We start from the raw sequence: 19157 nt of genomic DNA on the forward strand, positions 1-19157 counted from the left end.
AGCTCTTAAGATTAAAAGGGTGACATCAAACAACTGTTTATTCAGATAATTGCAACGCTAGCAGTAATAATAAACATAGAGATGGAAAAGACATGTGAAAGCAGAATAAAATGAAAATAAACAGTCTGGTTAAAATTCTGAAATTATAAGCCTTTTTATTTTCTCATGTCTGTTAGCAGTAGGCTTTGGAAAAATATATTTGCTTCTGTTGCTTTGTCGTGCTTATGAATTAAGCTTGCTTGTATTACAATCTCTCAGTACCATTTTGGGTGTAGCATTTCATTTATATAAAAACCTGATACGGAAAGTGAGCTGCTGTCTTTCTAACAATTCAAAAGTATGCTTTTCATTCTTTAAAATTTTTGAAACAGTCATTCTAATTCCGTGTGTGTAGAACCACTGAACTAATTCGTGTCCTTCTCTTTTAGTTTGATCAAGCAGCTGATGCTGAATTTGCCTGGATTGCAGAAACAGAAAAGAAACTGATGTCTCTGGGTGATATTAGGCTTGAGCAAGACCAGACCACAGCTCAGCTACAAGTTCAAAAGGTAAAAGAAATGCATTTTCAACTGTCATGTTAATTATTGGCTGGCACACTCTCCATCTAGAAAATGTACTGGCATGATTTAATTTTCAGTCTGTCATAATGCACTTCAAAAATAGTTTTTGCTGCATGTACTCTATTTTTTATTTATTTTGCTGATGAATTTTTATTGTGTTCCAAGGCTTTTACCATGGAGATTTTGAGGCACAAAGATTCTATAGATGAACTTGTTAAATCTGGGGATAAGATTATGAACACGTGCACTGAAGAAGACAAACAGACCATGAAGGTAAAGATCCTTAAACTGCAGCTACAACGGTAGATATGTAGGCAGTGTATAAGTAGAAAGATTCCTATAGTGACTTTTTTAAACACAAATGAAAAAGCATTGATTGCGTCCACTTTTTTGGTCTGAAGATTATAATCCTAGAAAAAGTGCTGTTGTGTATGTATCACTGTCCTTCAGGATGTTCAAAGAGCAAACACTGTGTACTTGCTTCGTTGTCTGACACTAATTTGGAGCCCCATTTACCATCTGCATGCATGGTAAATAGTATTTTAGCCAATGGACAATTGAGTGAATAGGTATTAGTCATCTGGTGTGATGTGTGTGGAATCTGGCTGTTTTATCTTCCTGAGTTCCCTAGAGTCACTCTGCGTCTGTGTTTCTGTGATGGATCAGATGGCTGTGCAGAAATGAGCAGAAATGAGAGTAAAGATTCAGTTTCTGCTGATTTCAGTGTAGATGTTACTTGCCAAGATGATTCCATCCTGTTGACTAACACAGTCAGTGAAAGGCATTCTTATGCCTTTACTTATTACACACAGACACGGAGCCTTGTGTTGGCGCTGTCTATGTAGAGAAACGGATTTTTCACATTGGCATTTAATAATGCATTAGTTGTGGGATTGGGGTTTTTTTGCTAAATTGTGATGAGGCTGGGTATGTTATATAAATTTAGTCCTTCCAATGACCACCCTCCTTGAAGAGCAATACTTCACTAATTGTGCTTTACTGCAGGATCTCTGAATAAATTTCATTTGCTCTTAAGTGAATTTAAAATAGACAAGATGTTCTGTCTATGAAAATGTAGTCATAAGGGAGAGCAGTTTTATGTGAGTCTTTATTAAATATTTGTATTTGTAAAAAATACTGTAAATCTGTGTGTTAGGCTATTTTTTGTCCTTTAGATAGCATCTCTATACTTAATTTACATGCAAGACATAACAAATGAAAGGATAGCTTGTTCTGCCAAAAAAGATTCTTTACTTCACATTCAATGGCTTGCGTATGTGTCTAGTTTTTCCAAAGCTAGCATTTATGTGCATTGTCACATACAATATTTCAAAGAAGTAGTAACATGGGCAGTCTTCCATAGGAAGAATGTATAGCTAGTTGATACTTTTATTATCACATGCCCAAATACAATAGACTTACATTGTTTAAACCTTTTAGTTATATTATTAATAGTAACACATCCTCATTAACTAATGTATGCTAACCTGGAAAATAATGTTTTGTGATTATTGTTGCAAGTTTGTAAGCTACAAGCACAACAGTATACCCTATTCTTTTGTCAGATTTAAAAACAAAGCAACAGATTTTTGTGTATTAGTCATGCTTTGATTCAGAAATGCTGTGGAAAACATAGTTTTTGCTAAGTGTCACTGAAGATAAGCGTCCTCAGTGAGGAAGTTGGACTAACATCTTCGGTCAAATCATTTGCAGCTTGGCTAGAAGCCCTATGAATAAAGTGTTACTTGAAAATATCAGTATCATTGAATATGTTCTAATTACCTTGAAACTACTCTGCCAAATTCATATCTCCCGCAATATTGATTCTGTCCACCTTAAACACTGGTGCTGTAGAAACATTACCAAATTTAGATTTGGTTCACTGTGGTTTGGTGCTCTAATTATCAAGGATTGTTTAGAAATTAATACAGACCTGTGGAAAAAAATACATTGCTATTTTTTGTTAATATTATTTTACAGAAAAAGATGGAAAGCCTCTTACAGAAATATGATGCCATCTGTCAAATTAACTCTGAAAGAAACCTCCAGCTGGAACGGGCTCAATCCCTGGTTAACCAGTTCTGGGAGACTTATGAAGAGCTTTGGCCATGGTTAACCGAAACAGAAATGATCATTTCTCAGCTTCCTGCGCCAGCCCTTGAATATGAAACTTTAAAGCAACAGCAAGAAGAGCATAGGGTAAGTGTTTTGCTAGTTTTGAATAACAAAACTGTCAAAGCCAAGCAGTACTCTCCCTAGAATTGTGGAGTGCTCTGCTAAATGCTTCAAACCCAGTTATACTTCTGTTGAAAAAATAATTATTTAAGATAATAATACAAAACAAATACTTTTTCAATCATGCCTCTACTGTTTCCCAGACTGTGCATGCAAACAAGATTCTGTGACGAAGGCATCAAAACATGTATAAGCATAAAAGAGCTCTAAAGGTGGAAAAATTGTCATTGTAGTGAGAGAGCTGAGCACTCAAAAGTTAATAATGAAGAATTATATTTAAAAGTACACATTATTGTCAGTATTAGAACAAACCAAACCCATAAACAGAAAGAACAGACATCGGACATTGTAGGAGGAAACAAAAGAATGTAAAACTTGACTATCTAAAGAACTGGCATACCTGTTGTCAGCATGCTGAAGGTGAAATGCTGCCTTTGTGTACAGTCAATCTACAAATATACACATACGCTGATTTTATGCACGTGTGAAAAATTTGGCTTTTGTTTTGTGGGTAGCATTGGATCTAAACCTAGCTGAGCCAGGAAGATGGAATTGATTGCTTGTGTTCCAGCCAATCCCATAATCATTTCTCATGTCAAGTATGTTTGTTATGTAATAATTAAAAGAAATTATGGTTTACCATAACATCACAAAATAGGCGCAACAGTGTTGTAGGCTGGCCACCGTATCAGCTTTCTTACATGGAGGAATAATCAGCTGGGATAAAATTAGTACATTTCATATATGGCTACTAGTATCACATGGAATCAGATGCATCAGGTGAGGTTGAAAACCTGCGTGTTTTGGCATATGCAAAGCCTGTATGGCTACTGGAGAATCCTGTCTCTCCCTACTGAGCATAGAGTAACTCTTTTTTTATTTTAGCTGCCTCAATTAAGTGACTCAGGTTAGGTAGGATGAACCCTGGCTTCAAAGTCTTGTTTACTCTGAGACCAGTTAATGAAGATGTGCCACTCTTATGTACTGGTAAACGCTGGGTTCACTCATTTGTCTTCCTGTTACATCCACAATGAACAAGCATGCTCTATTAAGACTAGCTATATAACATGAGCTTTAGAAACTATCTTGATTACTCATCGTGAACCAAATCATGCTGGCTTTACTTACAGGATTGTTCCCCATCTACTTTAATCATTCTGCTTGCATGAGAGGCCCTTCAGATGAGCTGCTATTTTTGCATTTTCCCTGGGCTATGCTATTAGCTGAGATTTGTTTTTTAAGTAGAAGATTAATGTCAAGGAATTTTAACATGTAATCTGATTTGACATACTTGTTTACTGGAATTGTTTACCCAATAGTAGATCATGGAGAAGACAAAATCATTTATTGTTCTATTAAAAAAAAAAAAAAAAAAGGTTCTGAATGTGAATTGAAAACAGTTTTCTATATTCACTTACATTTTCTGTTCTGATGTGTTTACTGATGACTACCTTTTTCCAAGTCATGGAATTCATAGAGCTGATTTTGTGTCAGTAACTTGCAGTCAGTTTGGTTTGAACTGAGCTGTGAGCAGAGTACTAGCATAAGGTTTGGACCCAGAAATTTGCACTTTTGTGGCCTTGCATCAAATCATCTATTTGTGCGCAAAAATAAAACATAGAAAGTGATTTTCTAAAAATCATCAAACTGTTCTTAGTTTCACCTCTTCTCTGCTAATCAACATTATTTTTCTTGTTGCAAGGTATACAGATACAGTTACATTCTCAGTAAGCTAGAGTCAGGGGTTTCTGTACTTTCATTGCTGTTTTGTCATCAGGGGACTGTAGAGAGTCGTGGCCACTGTCTTTTCAATCTTCTCAACCTTTCCTCTTCTGGGGAGGAGCAAGTAAGCAAGCCAGTATCAGGATTTCTTTTTAAGGGAAGGAGCTTAGTTGAAGGGAAGAAGATCTATTTATACTGAGACTGATACAGGCTCTTTTCCATGTCTTCATTAATTTAAACAAACTCTCAGCTGGGAGGAACAGAGCATGTGCCTCTTACGTTCCTACACAGGGTCTAGAAGACAGAAATGCGTGGAATCCACAGCACTGAGAGGGACAGTTCCTCACAAGACAGTGGGATTTTTCTGGAGAGGGAGGGATGAGCTGAGAAAACAAAAAGAACTGGAGGGAAGGATGGGGCTACTCCCATGAAAAAACTTCCTCTTTTATCAGATCTATGGGTGCAAGTAAACAAAACCCAAATCTTTGGGCAAGTTGGAAGGCACTTTGTGATCTTTCACTTCCACAAGCCTCTGCACAGTCTTCTGCGGTTTTGACTTAATTCAGAGGTGGATGATGAGAGGGAGTAGACAGCTGAGATCAAATTTGATTTACTTATTAATTACTTGTTAAACTTTGTGTTGATTAGGTAATAGCACTGTTGTGAAGACAGAGGGATCTTGTGGCCAGAGGCCAGACTGCTAAACTAGGTTGCTAGTACTGTACTGACCAGTATTCCTTGTCCTTTTGTCATTTTCACTTATTTGTTTGACACTTCCTTGTGTTAGTTCCCCCTCCTTAAATTAAGGATAGTATGAATTAATATTCTTGCAATGCCAGTACCACCTCCTGTGATGTTCTTCAACGAAAGTCTGCGGCAAGTGACACAAATATCAACATGAAAAGTATATACATGGTGATGTTATGCATGTCTGGAATATTGTTGCTCTTTCTGTCATGGGTACTAAATACGATGGGGAATGTCTGTTGCTAGCATCTTATATTTGACCTGTAATCATATGTCCTACAAAAGTGTTGCATGGACCTTTCCAGTGCATCTCTAATTGTGGTGTTTCGTGCCTGGATAGCTCTGCGTTGGAATGGGAGCGACCACTGGCAAAGCAGTCATTAACTTTCTTTGATATTTGTATTATACATTAGGACAAAGGGTATTTGTTTGGAATTTCTTGCCAGCTGGATGTGTTAGAAGTGTGGACAGCTGTAATGTGGTGGTGCAAGCTCAAGAAACTGATAAGTTTTTTTGTTTGTTATAGCAACTGCGTGAGCTGATCGCTGAGCACAAGCCTCATATAGATAAGATGAACAAAACCGGGCCTCAGTTGCTGGAGCTGAGCCCAGGAGAAGGTTTTTCTATCCAAGAGAAATATGTGGCCGCTGACACCCTTTACAGTAAAATTAAGGAAGATGTCAAAAAGCGAGCACTGGCATTGGATGAGGCCATTTCTCAGTGTACCCAGGTATCAGTTTAAGTTTCAAGTATAATTGGATTCATTCAAATGGAAAGACACTTAGTCGTTGTCATCTTACATGTATATATCAAGACAAAACTGCTGTTTTATCTGGATTTTTCAACCTAATGACCTATGAATGTTCATATCACTGCTTATGGCATTGATTTTTCTGTTTCTCGAGCAGTAATAGGGTTATAATTTTATATATTGGTCAGTATTATGACTCTGCTGCAGTTGAAAAATGTTACTGCTTCTTAATTTTTAAGTAAAAAAATTAGGTCTAAAAATGTGGGATTTTATTTTCACTTCCATTTTCTCTTGCTGGTAGGTTACTGGCCGATGCTTTGTTTGTATATGGATGTCACTATTGATCAGTTAACTTGAGTGTAGTTATATCTAGAATTTGGCAGTTTTAGTTGCAGTCCATTACGAGTGGAACTAGAAGGTAGTTTAGCAGTGGTAATAGCATTTGCTCTTTGTTGCAGACCCACAAGAACTTAATGTAATGTATGCTTGAACTATTACGTAGAAGTCTTGTGAGCAGTTAAATGTAACAAAATGTCATCATAAGCACAAAATTCAGATCGAGCCCACAAAAGCTGCATATCTTAGCCTATGCAGTGAACCTCAATTAGAGTATTGTTAGGTGTCACATTCTAGAGACTTTTAAATACTGAGTTAAGTATGATTAAACCTAAACTGAAAATCTTTTACTTAACCCCAAATTCAGAAGAGAGCTCAGTAAATCTGTGTCCATGAACCCGTACAAAAACCGGAATGAAATACTTTGTTCTGTACTGCTGTTTTTATAGGAAATTCCCCTTTTTCTCTGTTTGCTGGAGATTAAGTGTTATATTCTGCTCAGGTCTAAAATACTAAGTAAAGAAATAGACCTTAAAGTTCTCTTCAAGCCCACATGCTAAATAATTTTTGTCATGGGTCATTGTACTTAATGTCATATTCCTAGCTCCTGAAGACTGTTTAAGAACCTGAGGGAAAAAGTTACATCAGGTATCATTCTGCTTTTGAACTGTTTATAGACATTACATTATACTTTCAGTCATTCTAAAGACCTTACTTATTGACACCTTGGAAAGAAGCCCGATTATTTAAATTCAGTGTTTTCCTTTATCATAAATGCTCAGTCCTCCCCCTATTTGGAGGCGCAGGTTTGAAGATCAAGTTATTTACTTATTATTCGAGTCCCTGCTTTGCATGTGACAGGTATTAACATGTTGTACTAAGTACAGACAACAGGAATAAAAATGCATTCTTTGGTAACAGCTAGAATATAATCAGATGTTGTGAAAATAATTATTTATGCAGTGTCTTAAGGTTCATTTTGTATACGTAAATGTATATGTAGATGTTAAAGCTAACGTTCATTTTCTATACCTAAATGTATATGCAGATACCAAAGCAAAATGTTGTAATACCCAGAATGTAATTTTATATAATCTCCTTTTTTTATTAAGATACGTAAATGTATATTATCAGAGCTCTGTACTATGATGTCTACATCAACGTTTGTCTAGACAGTCCTGGAAGAATAATTACTTAACTCATCAGGTTTTAAATTATATTAAATTGCATTATGTATCAAAGGCAGGACGTAACCTATGGAGCCATAAGGAGAGGCTGTAATGACTTGCATTTTCTTCCTTTTAAGTTCTAAAACACCTTGTCTCATTCATTGAAGTACAAGTACAAGGAAGCCCACTTGCATGGGCCTTGAATGCACCAACAACTTAAAGATATAACATGTATGTCCTAAAATTAGACCTGAATATTGTCAATTTAATTTTGGTTTTTATCACTTGGTAAGGTTTTGTTGCCACAATTAGTTTTTTGTGAGTCTTGTATGTGAGAAAGCTACTTATCTTTCGTAACACATTTTGCTGCCTTGTATGATATTCACATTTCTAACAAAAGCACTGAGTCCATAACATTAGTCGCAGAGTCTGATTTGAAGTGGGTTGTATGGTGGGAAAAAGTAATTACGTACGTCTTGCCTATGTTCCTTTGAATAGAAAGGATGTAGCTATTTGTTCACACAGGGTAATCCTTGTTTTGCTGTGCTCTTTCTAGCACCTTTCCCAAGTGTAGTCAAGAGTGCTTTTTGTAGATCCTGGAGGATCATTAAATGCAGCCACAATTACTAATATCTGTAATTTGAAAGGAGCATGATGGTGAAATATTTTTAAGAATCTCTATGGATCCAAAAGCATGTAGTAAAGGCTAACTTTGGACCAGTACCAAGGGATGAACCATGTTAATACGGCTGTAATTGAGCTTCTGGGTACCTTCCTGGGCTCAGCCAAATGTGGGTGAATATAATACACACTGTTGTATGCTTTGAGTTGCAGAAAGTAATGTACCTTTACTGCACTAACAAGCAACACCTGGACAGTAACAATGTCTTTTGGAATGACTTTACGTACCAGGTCTTAATCGGTGGTTATATGTCAGTATGCTGGTCCTGATATGAAAATTGTGTATTTAATTTTAGTGTAAATATCTCCCTAAAACGGTGAAAACAGAAAGCCATGGCTCTCCAAAATATGACACAAACTACTGCATGAATTACACAGGAGTAAGTGCAAGTAGATTCTGCAATATGTGTAGTACCTTCAGGTGGAGTGTCTCGGGACCGAACCCAGACTTGATAGTAAATTCTTAAATCTGAGAGGAATTACCATTTTGCAAGGTCATTTTTGTAATTTAGACATTAGAATAAGGGAAGAACCACAAGGAGGGTATTGCAGGTTGCACGTATGCATGTTGGAGATGTTAAATATATTAATTCTAAAGTACCTTTTTCCAAGAGAATTTCAGATGCCACTTTTCAGTTGTTCTTTTTCTAATTTCTCTGCCACTTCTTTCTGTCCTTTACCACCCTCCCAGTTTCATGACAAGATAGATCCAACTCTTGAGAGTCTGAAACGCATAGTTGAACGTCTGAGGCAGCCACCTTCAATCTCAGCAGAAGTTGAGAAGATTAAAGAGCAAATCAGTGAAAATAAGAATGTGTCAGTGGATCTGGAAAAACTTCAGCCAGTATATGAGACGCTTAAACAGAGAGGGGAGGAAATGATTGCTCGCTCAGAAGGAGCTGATAAGGATATATCTGCTAAAGGTAGTAGACTGAAGAAAGTTTCACGTACTGGAAATGCAGCAAGCTGCAGCATATAAAAATCTTCATTTCTGATGTCCACTAATCTGGGGATTGTGTTCTCCTGGAGAAGCTGCTAAGGATTTATAAAAGCAAAGCATTCATTTAAAATAATTCATCATGGATATGACCTTTTCTTTATTTTTAAAGGCCATGTTGGTTGTTTCCACTTAACATTATAAGGAGTCCTGTAATGAAACAATTTTAGAGTCTAAATTTCAAAATGTACACATATGTTTCTGCTGTAGAACTGTAGAGAGATTTATGGCCAAGAATTGTTTGCCAAGGTAGTAATCTAGTTCCTTTGTTGTTTAGCTGTTCAAGATAAACTAGACCAAATGGTCCTCATTTGGGAAGACATCCAGACCTTGACTGAGGAAAGGGAGGCCAAATTGCTGGATGTAATGGAACTAGCTGAAAAGTTTTGGTGTGATCATATGGCTCTTGTAGCTACTATTAAAGATACTCAGGACTTCATTCGAGAACTGGAGGGACCTGGAGTTGACCCATCTGTAGTCAAGCAACAGCAAGAAACTGCTGAGGTCAGTAGAAAGTATTCTTTTTTTAAAAATACTTGAAGTATTTTATTTACAGTATGCAGAGAAAAGACAGAATTACTATATAATACCAGAGGAAACTTTTTTTTTAAGAGGCCAAGAGGGATAATCGTATAGAAATCTACTATAATGATATCTAAAGAGCCTACAGTAAATAACATGTATCAGTGCTTAATTGCAATGAACATGCAACATGTGCCTGTCATTATTATTTGCATATCTGTTTATAAACATGCATGTTTATAAACATGTTTATAAACATTTATATAATAAGCATGTCACTGAGGCTTTTAAAAGTTATACATACTTTAGATTCCCCAAATAATACATAACATCTAAATGAAAGGTGTACAGATGTATGATGATCTATGAATTATGCTCTAAGCCTGTAATTATTTATGCTGATAGTTAAAGATTTGAAGGTTGAATGATAACCTCTGAAAAAGAAAACGCTCTGATTAAAGAAATGTAATTTACAACTTCCTGTTTATTTTTTCCATCTCATGCAAAACAACAACATAAGGCATTGTTGTAATTTAGACTGATGTCAGTTGTTTTCACTCTGACGCTGCAAAGGGATGCTTGTATTTTAAGCAGGCAGTTGTAAGTTGAAGTAAATTTAAAGAAAACAAAGGTGGAATCCTGTTGTGTTCTATCTTGAAAGTTGTACATAGATTATTAAATTTAGTATTAGCAGTGTTGGATTTTTTTTCTCTTTGTAGGCTGCTAAAGAAGAAATTGATGGACTACAAGAGGAGCTAGAAACGGTTGTGAGCCTTGGCTCTGAACTTCGAGCTGCTTGTGGAGAACCTGACAAACCCATTGTCAACAAGAGTATAGATGAGGTATGGGAAATGCAGATGCATAAATCTGTTCTGTTAGATACTTGTTCAGATGAAATTGGTATATCCTCTCCACCCCCAACAGCTCTTGAAAATAAAAAGTTTTGTGGCAAGTGACGCCCCTGAAGCCTTTGTGGTAAAACAAAGGTTTACCTTTCAGTTAAAGAAATCTTGACTCAGATAAGATTAGAATGTATATACACTTCTGTTTTATTGATTTATGGGGTTAAATTTTTTGTAAAAGACAGATTTTTCTGTAAAAATACTGATTAATATGGTAGATGGCTACTTTTTTCAAAAGTAATGCTAGAGTAAATTTCAGGTATATCTGGTTTATGCCAAGTGAGACATCTTAACTGAGACAATTCTGTTTGGATGACTACAAAGTACTTTTAATTTCTCTAATGTCCAGCAATGTATGTTTCTTTTAAGCTACCTTTATTATAATGATGCAACCTCAAATGACTTAATAATATTTCCTGTATTAACTATAATCCCTATGTTAAAAACGTACTCGGTAATCAGTATTGAAGTTTACAGCTTTTGTAATCCAGAGCCTCTAGTGTATTCTGAAGGAAACTAACTATGCAGTGATAGGGAGAACATGAGTGTTAATATGGGATGAATATGGACTATTCATGCTTAGTTTGTGTTATTCAGAAATGAATAATTAGTGAATGCACATTATACACCAGTAAAATTCTTTTGTCCATTGGAGCAAATTGTACTTACTTGCAGCTGAATTCTGCCTGGGATGCCTTGAACAAAACATGGAAAGAACGGGTGGATAAGCTTGCTGAAGCTATGCAGGCAGCTGTTCAATACCAAGATGGACTGCAGGTAAGATGGTGTGATATACCTAACCCAATCTTGAGTCAATAGGATTTAATGTGATTGTAGTAAAAGATGTCATGCGATTGGGTAAGTGACAAGTAATGTATCGGTTTGATTACAGTGACTATTTTCTTTAGTAGGCAGATACTTTTTTTTCTCAGGTTGGGTTTGGTTTTGTTGAGTTTTTTTGGCATTAAAGAATAAATTTGTTGGGTTGTTTTCTTCATATAGTTGTGCATGTATTGCACTGTTTAGATTCAAAATTAATGTCCCCTTTTATATTGAGATGAGCAAAGGTTTTTTGATATCACACATCCACAGTAATCCTGCTCACTTTTTCTTGTGATAGTCAGTACTTCATATGATAGGCAAGTTGAAGTTGTGACACATTGACGTGATCTGAAAGGAACAGAATACAGGTTCATATACTCGCTTGCTGCTGTTTTCTTTGAGTGGAGGAGAGTCAAAGAACTTCAGTTTTATTCTACCTTTTTTTGTAAGTCAAATATTTCAGTTGGATGTGAACATAGTATTGCTGGACCATTATACTAATTCTTAGTATAATTTATCCTATCACAGTACTTTAGAAGATGATAAACTTTTTAAATCTGTAGGTAAATTTTCCAGCAGTTTTTTAAAGATATCTTGTACATTGTATATACTACAACAGATGAAATTTTAAAAAAACCAAACAAAACCCCCACACCCCCCAAACAAACAAACAACAAGGGGGTTGGACTAGATGACCTTTAAAGTTCCTTTCCAACCAGACTATTCTATGATATTTTCTCTCTGTGTGCTGTATTTTTGGGGGTTTTTTTGTATATTCTTTGCATGCTTTGGCAGAGTGGCATGCCTCATATCTTTTGTCAGTGAGTGTCTAGGAGATTCAAATATCTGAAAAGATTCCAAACATGGTCAGATTTGCAAAACTATTTTTTTTTCTCAGTGGAATTATTGTCTTTCTTGGTTCATTAAATCTTTAAAATTAGAGTTTCACATGACACTGAAGGTAGAACACTCCTCACTAATAATGCAGCATGCCTGTTTTCCAGTGCACCCCCACTATGTATTTTTCTCCAAGTTCTCCTATGTTCATACTGCTCAGAGGTTGACTTCCAGGGTTACATTAGGAACGCTACCATTGGTTTAATGCTTGTATTTCCTGTGGCTGTGCACTGTAGATGCTACAAGCTTGATACTTTGTGAAAGAACTCTTAAGTGCCACCCTATGCTCATTTAAATAGACAGTATGAAAAGTATTGTGGGCAGATGGTTAGTTGCAGCTGCCTCAACCTGTTGAACATGTTGAGGGTAGCTCTCCTTTTCTCAGGGAGCTGTGTAGAGTGGGCAGCTCTGACTGGCTGTCCTAAACTTTTGTCTGTAATGAATCACAGATAATGGGCAGGAGGAAAAGGGCCTAACAAAGGTGGGTTTTTTGGCCTGTGCAATTACCCAGATTGATACAGCTGTTCTTAATCTGTAAATAAGAGTATTTTTGAGGTTGTTCTGCATTATATCAAGTTCAAAAGAAGTACCCACAAAGTCCCAGAACTAGGGAGATTTAATTTATTATAATTTGTTATAACTGCATTATCCTATAGTGATTCAGTCAAGCTCAGTTACAGCCCTTTACTACCTAATATGTACGGAACAGGTTGTGTTCCATGTTCCTTACACAGATAACGTCCTTCAGAAGAAGTTTGTATGTAATCATCATTTAAAGTTTGTTATCATTAAGCTACTGTCTTCCATTTTCACTCCGAAGGACTGCAGAACAGAGTTTGTCTTGTATTTGCCTTTCAGGGAAGTCATTAAAATTGCTGATTTTACTCAAGACGTACAGTGCTACTCAGCATGAATGGTACTGGCAGAATATTGGTGCTAGTAGAAGCTCAGTCTTGCAGCATGTACATTCTTGTAACTGCTACATGGACTACTTTAATTAGTATTTAATCCCTTGTATTGCAAAGAAACCTAGGTTTTGCAGAAGAAAGCTATTTTCGTTCAAAGAGCACAGCAATATTGTTCTCTGGAGTAAAAAAAACATAACCTGATACTTAACTTAAAACAACTTTCAAACATGACAGTATTTCTCTGCTCACGCTTAAATTTCATACTGTGATTTTCAGGCAATATTTGACTGGGTGGACATTGCTGGCAGCAAGTTAGCATCTATGTCCCCAGTTGGAACAGATCTGGAGACAGTGAAGCAGCAAACTGAGGAACTTAAGGTACGAACTAACAGTTTATTTCATTTACATGTTAATCTGTCTGCATTTTTCTGTGTTGTTTAGTATTTTTCTGTATTTCTCAAGATTCAAAAGTAATCTTCATTTTCAGCTTCTAGTAAAAGAATCTGTGAAAAAATCAAGTAACATTTCATTGCAAACTTTTAGTTTTAAAATGCCTTTAATTTGAAAATCTATTTCAAGTTTTGGTGAGGCTACATTTCACATTGTGAAAATGTTCTGATAGCCCAGAAAATACTTGTAACAGCATTCTGTCTCTTTCAAAGGCTATAAGGTTATTATGTACAGGGTTCTTTTGCTATGACCTTTATGTTTTCTGGTTTCTACTATGAATAGCTTCCTTGAGGCTCTGAGAGAATGCCTCCAAAGCTTCACTTCTGCCGTTATAGGCTTTAGCCAAATGCTCACACAGACCACAATGTTCCCAATACGTGAGTAAGATGAAAATAAAAATTTCAGGCTAACGTAGAAACCTGTCTGTATAGATCTGTGACTGAGTACGACATTGGTAGGTTGTTGTCTTATATATAAAAAACAGGGATGTATAATGATCAGGGAACGTCCTTGGTTTTGTTGCTCACTTGTACATTTGTTTGACTGTGGGCAGATTGTTTATTTTACAATGTAACTTCAAGTGAACCATAATCTTACGTAGCACAGAACACACATATGAGTTGTATTCAGACGGCTGCCCAAGTTGTGTGTGCAAGAGAGTGTTCTACTAAAGAATATTTGCTTTTGGCTCTTTTGAAGAATAACTTTACTTGAAGTTTAAGGTATTATATTATCACAACCACAAGAGCTAGAAGTTACTCAAGATATATTCTGGTTTTTTTGCAGACCAGGGAGGTTATTGGAGAATACTTTCCTATTGGTCATCTTTATCATCCTCTGGTTGCAGTTAGCAGTATCTGCTAGAATAGTAAGATGTTGTTGGGTATTTTAGTTAGCTAGGACTGTCTGGATCATCAGTGTCTTACAAGCATTTTGACAAAGCATTGGATAACAAACTCCCATATTTATGAAAGTTGACAGTAATATATTTACAATACATCACTGTACTGTACTATATTCAAGAAGATTATTACTTATGATACATTTGTATTCTTTTTCTATTTACCATAGCAATTTAAGACAGAAGCTTATCAGCAGCAGATAGAAATGGAAAGACTGAACCATCAGGCAGAACTATTGCTGAAGAAGGTCACAGAGGAGAGTGACAAGCACACTGTTCAAGACCCTCTCTCAGAGCTCAAACTAATGTGGGACAGCCTAGAAGAAAAAATTATAAGTAGACAGGTAAATAAACTTGAAGGTGGTGGGCTTTATTCATGACTTAGATTTCAAGAAAAGCTTTTTATTATGCACAATGTTGGTGTAAATGTACATATTTTTTCCTTTTAGTTTGGAAATGGCAGAACTATATTTAATAGAATTTGAATTTTATGATTTATTGAGGGTTTTTTAAATGTTTTTTAAACCATTAGCAATATTTTTTGTCACTGTTCTGTCAGCAGTGCTGTGTCAAATCATTATTATTTCATTTTTGTTATGTGATGACAACTTTAGTAGCAATTGAAAACGTGCTTATATGTGCAAAGGTAATACGAGCTGCTGAACTAAGCGCTTGAAAAAAGATTAACAACCCACAGAACAACAACTTCAATATTAAACTGTTTCAGTGCTCTTTTCCTTAAATTGTCAAAGTGAAAGAGAGATTTAAAGATGCAGTGCTTTGAAATGTATATTTTTTCTAAATTGAATCATTCCACACAAAAAAAAAAAGTTTTTAAAAAGATTATGAACCAACTTGCATTTATATTGACACCATGCTTTAAGTGATGAAAAACTAGTATCAGATCTCTGATGAGAGTACCTTCAAACTTAGCTCTGCTTTGGTTACGTGGGTTTTTCGAAGGTCAGGAATTTAAGCCTGGAATGTAAAGCTTTACAGGGGAATTGCTAACTCAGCTCTAACTATAAAGCACTTGCTTGTGTTGGATAACTGTTTCTCCCTGATTTTTCTGCTATCAGAGGCACGGACTCTGCTCTGGATTATGGTGACTAATGGTAATATAAGACAATTCAATAGCATTGTGAAACCATTTTATTGTTAATTTTATTTTTACTATAGCACAAGCTGGAAGGTGCCTTGTTAGCCTTGGGGCAGTTCCAGCATGCCCTGGATGAGTTACTGACATGGCTGGCGCATACAGAAGACTTGCTGAATGAACAGAAACCTGTGGGCGGAGACCCCAAGGCTATTGAAATTGAACTTGCCAAACATCATGTATGTAATTATAATGAATATTAACTGAAATGTTCTTTTGATGTTTATATTACTGATGAGTCTTGTAGTAAAATGTAGCACTCAATAAGTAATTCTCTGTAGAGATTTTCAAGATGCAGATATAGCTAAAATGCAGGCTTGGAATAACTGATGTCTTTACTCTGACTCTTCCATATTGCTTCCTTCCTTCCTTACATATGCCATGCAAGTGGCATAGGATTGGGCCAAAAAAGAGCAGCTTACCCTTGTCTCCACCTTGATTCAGCTTCATTTGAGCCAGGGAACTCGGAAGTTATTGAACCTGCTGCTCTCCCTCAAGCAATAAACTCCTTGATTAGTTCTCTTTAGGCCAGGTCTCAAAAAATGCACATCACTGATGCACATCTTTCATTCTTCTTCCTTCCTTCTCAGAAAAGAGTGATCTGTTGTTCGGAATTCTGCAAAATTACATCTCAGTTGGGTCCAACTAATGTGGAGAATACTTTAAAAATCTTGGCAAACTTTAGGGGTATCCATGTCCCCATCTTTTTGTTACATACAATGTAGGGTTAACTTTTTACTTTTAGTTCTAGTATTTTTACTGAGTATTGTGACTTTGGAGCCTATGGAAGACTGCTTCCATTGTGCCTTTGTTTTGAAGAGTATCTTCCAGGAGCAAGAGATCTTCCCTACCTCTTTGTGTGACTGTGCTGTTCATGATGATACGTTCTTTCTAGGCCTGAAGACTTCAGTCTAACATAAGTCCTCTTCTTTCCTTTCAATCTGCCATTTAGTTTTTTGCCTGCATGTGATGTGAAAAGTATTTTGGAGCTCATTTTGTTTTTAGAGAAATGATTGAAATTGACAGTACACAGATAATTAAGGTATTTTCATTGTCTGTCTTAATGCAACTATGCAGCTTCTGAAGCCTTTTGTGTGGTCAGTTGGAACTTGAGGAGAGTACAATATCTACATGTCTTATGTGACTACGGTTATAAACTGGCCCTTTAAAAAAATAAAATACAAATGTGGCTTCTGCTCCATGAACCCTTTATATAGTTAGCAAACGGAAGTGTTTTACCACTGAAGAAGCTTCCAGACATCATTTATGTCTGTGCTGAAGGAGTTCAGCAAACACATTAAGGAATCTACTTCCTTTTCAAAAACAGAGTTTACAGGTTAGAAAGTTCACGCAGTAGTGCATCCTGTGGTAGCCTGTAAAAACATCTGTCCCTTGAATAATTTTGGAAAGAATAGACCTTGTTCTTAGTGAGCCTTAGCAGGAAGGAAGGGATGAGATGCATATGCTTCTGTGAATATCCCTTTTTTTCACCCTCTTAGGAAAATATAATAATGAGTCTCTTCCAGTTCTTGGAAGAATTAAGGCAAATGTGATGCGCAATTTGTATACAAGGGCTACTTGTTACTTGCTGTTTCATCAAGTGGTCTGTATAGTTTATTTCAAGGTTTTTGTATTTAGCTTTATTTTTTTTCCATATGGTAGCATTTTAAGGGAGGTGAGTTTGAACCAGACCCCAATGAAAAACAGAGGTCATAAACTTCAATTTCTTACATGGGCTTCACCATTCCTTTCCCAACCATTTTGCATATTCTCTTTTTCTCTTCTTTTTTTTTTGTTTTTAAAGCATTTTTAAATATATATTTTTTTTTTAAATCTTTGAAAACAGCATCCATTTCCCAAATGTACTTTTTGCCTTGTATGGTTTTGCTGTCGTTGGTGATAACAGGTTGTCAGCCAGATGGAGGTGGTCTTCTGTTGTTAGTATTACAATAATTCCCCAGCTTTTAGCACAGCTGAAGTGTCCTGGTAGCCTGACATAACAGGAAGTGAATTGTAGACCTGAAATGCATGAAAAGGCATGGTGGCAGTCAGATTGTTGTCTGGCACAGCAGGCTCATAGTATTCTTGTCATCTCTCTCCTTTATTCTTAGACTACTGCTCCACAAGCAATTGGCACCACAGTATATAACAGTGTTCACACCTTACCCTCAAAACCGAAGAAAAATGCTGTTAAAGGAAAGTATGTAGTAAATTAAGGAAAGTGAAGAAATAACTCTTCACTAGAAACCTTTTATAATTTCAGAAAATATGTATTCAGAAGGAATATATTATTTTTTCCAGGATATGAAAATAAAATCAGCATTTTGGCAGAATGGTATGTTACTGCTTTTGATTGAAGAGACCTTGGTTATTAGCTTTAACTGCTAATACCTGTGCTGATGTTAAACTATTGCCTTGTCACTGGATTAGAACTAGCTCAGTCACTGTGATTGCTTTCATTCAATAACTTATCAACATGGCCAGTCATAAATGCTGTGTTACAATTGCAGGTGCTACAAAATGATGTTTTAGCTCATCAATCTACTGTGGAAGCAGTTAAGAAAGCAGGAAATGACCTGATTGAATCAAGTGCTGTTGAAGAAGCAAGTAATTTACGGAGCAAGTTGGAACTCCTGAATCAGCGCTGGCAAAACGTGTTGGAAAAAACAGAACAAAGGAAACAGCAGCTGGACAGTGCCTTGATCCAGGTGAATAGGAAATGATCAAATAAAGAGATAACTCAGAAAGTGTCTTTTTAGATGAAGTACATTGATACATGTATTAGAACTTGGCCTAAATCATAACCATAATGCAGACACTCCTGAATTTGGAGAAAGTTTGAATCTAGCTGTATCTTCCACAGCTGGCCACTCTCTTCTATAGTGCTGAATCAAGACTTCAGCTTTTGGCCTACATATTTTTCAAGAGTGACATTTCTGTGTAGGTATATTATTCAAGGAAAACATTGATCTTATGGTTGCTCATTTAGCCTGTTTTCAAGATTTCCATGTTTTTTATTTTTGTCATTTAGATTGGGTTGAGCTAGTTTAAATTTTGGTTTGGGCTTTATCCTTCCTTTTTTTTTTCCTTTTGTTTCCTTTGATTATTGCAAATATCTGATTAAATCTTGCCAGTATACTTATGCATCTGAGTACTATTAGAATGGAGAACATTTAACTAAGCTCTAAAATGATACGGTATAATTTAGGCACAAGGTTTCCATGGTGAAGTTGAAGATATGCAGCAATGGCTGACAGACACTGAACGTCAGCTGTTGGCATCAAAACCTGTTGGAGGCTTACCAGAAACAGCAAGAGAGCAGCTTAATACCCATATGGTAAGTATCAGTATTAGAATGCTTTGCAAATTGCATTCCAGGACTAACTATCTTTCAAGAGTGT

At 36.2% G+C, this 19157-nt stretch overlaps 1 protein-coding gene across 9 annotated transcripts in view; it reads left to right on the forward strand.

Moving 5' to 3' along the window:
- The window catches only part of DST (dystonin), a 303406-nt gene that overhangs the window by 247128 nt on the left and 37121 nt on the right, over nt 1-19157 (forward strand). For all 9 annotated transcript variants that reach the window (XM_055714785.1, XM_055714788.1, XM_055714794.1 and 6 more), the window contains 13 exons: nt 429-548; nt 726-833; nt 2541-2759; nt 5791-5994; nt 8893-9124; nt 9476-9702; nt 10440-10562; nt 11298-11399; nt 13526-13627; nt 14771-14944; nt 15780-15935; nt 18267-18464; nt 18965-19093. In XM_055714785.1, the coding sequence (XP_055570760.1) occupies nt 429-548; nt 726-833; nt 2541-2759; nt 5791-5994; nt 8893-9124; nt 9476-9702; nt 10440-10562; nt 11298-11399; nt 13526-13627; nt 14771-14944; nt 15780-15935; nt 18267-18464; nt 18965-19093 (2094 nt within the window). The remainder of the gene's footprint in view (nt 1-428; nt 549-725; nt 834-2540; nt 2760-5790; nt 5995-8892; nt 9125-9475; nt 9703-10439; nt 10563-11297; nt 11400-13525; nt 13628-14770; nt 14945-15779; nt 15936-18266; nt 18465-18964; nt 19094-19157) is intronic.

The sequence above is a fragment of the Falco cherrug genome, chromosome 6 (genome assembly GCF_023634085.1).
Source record: "Falco cherrug isolate bFalChe1 chromosome 6, bFalChe1.pri, whole genome shotgun sequence".
In the NCBI taxonomy this organism is placed as follows: domain Eukaryota; kingdom Metazoa; phylum Chordata; class Aves; order Falconiformes; family Falconidae; genus Falco; species Falco cherrug.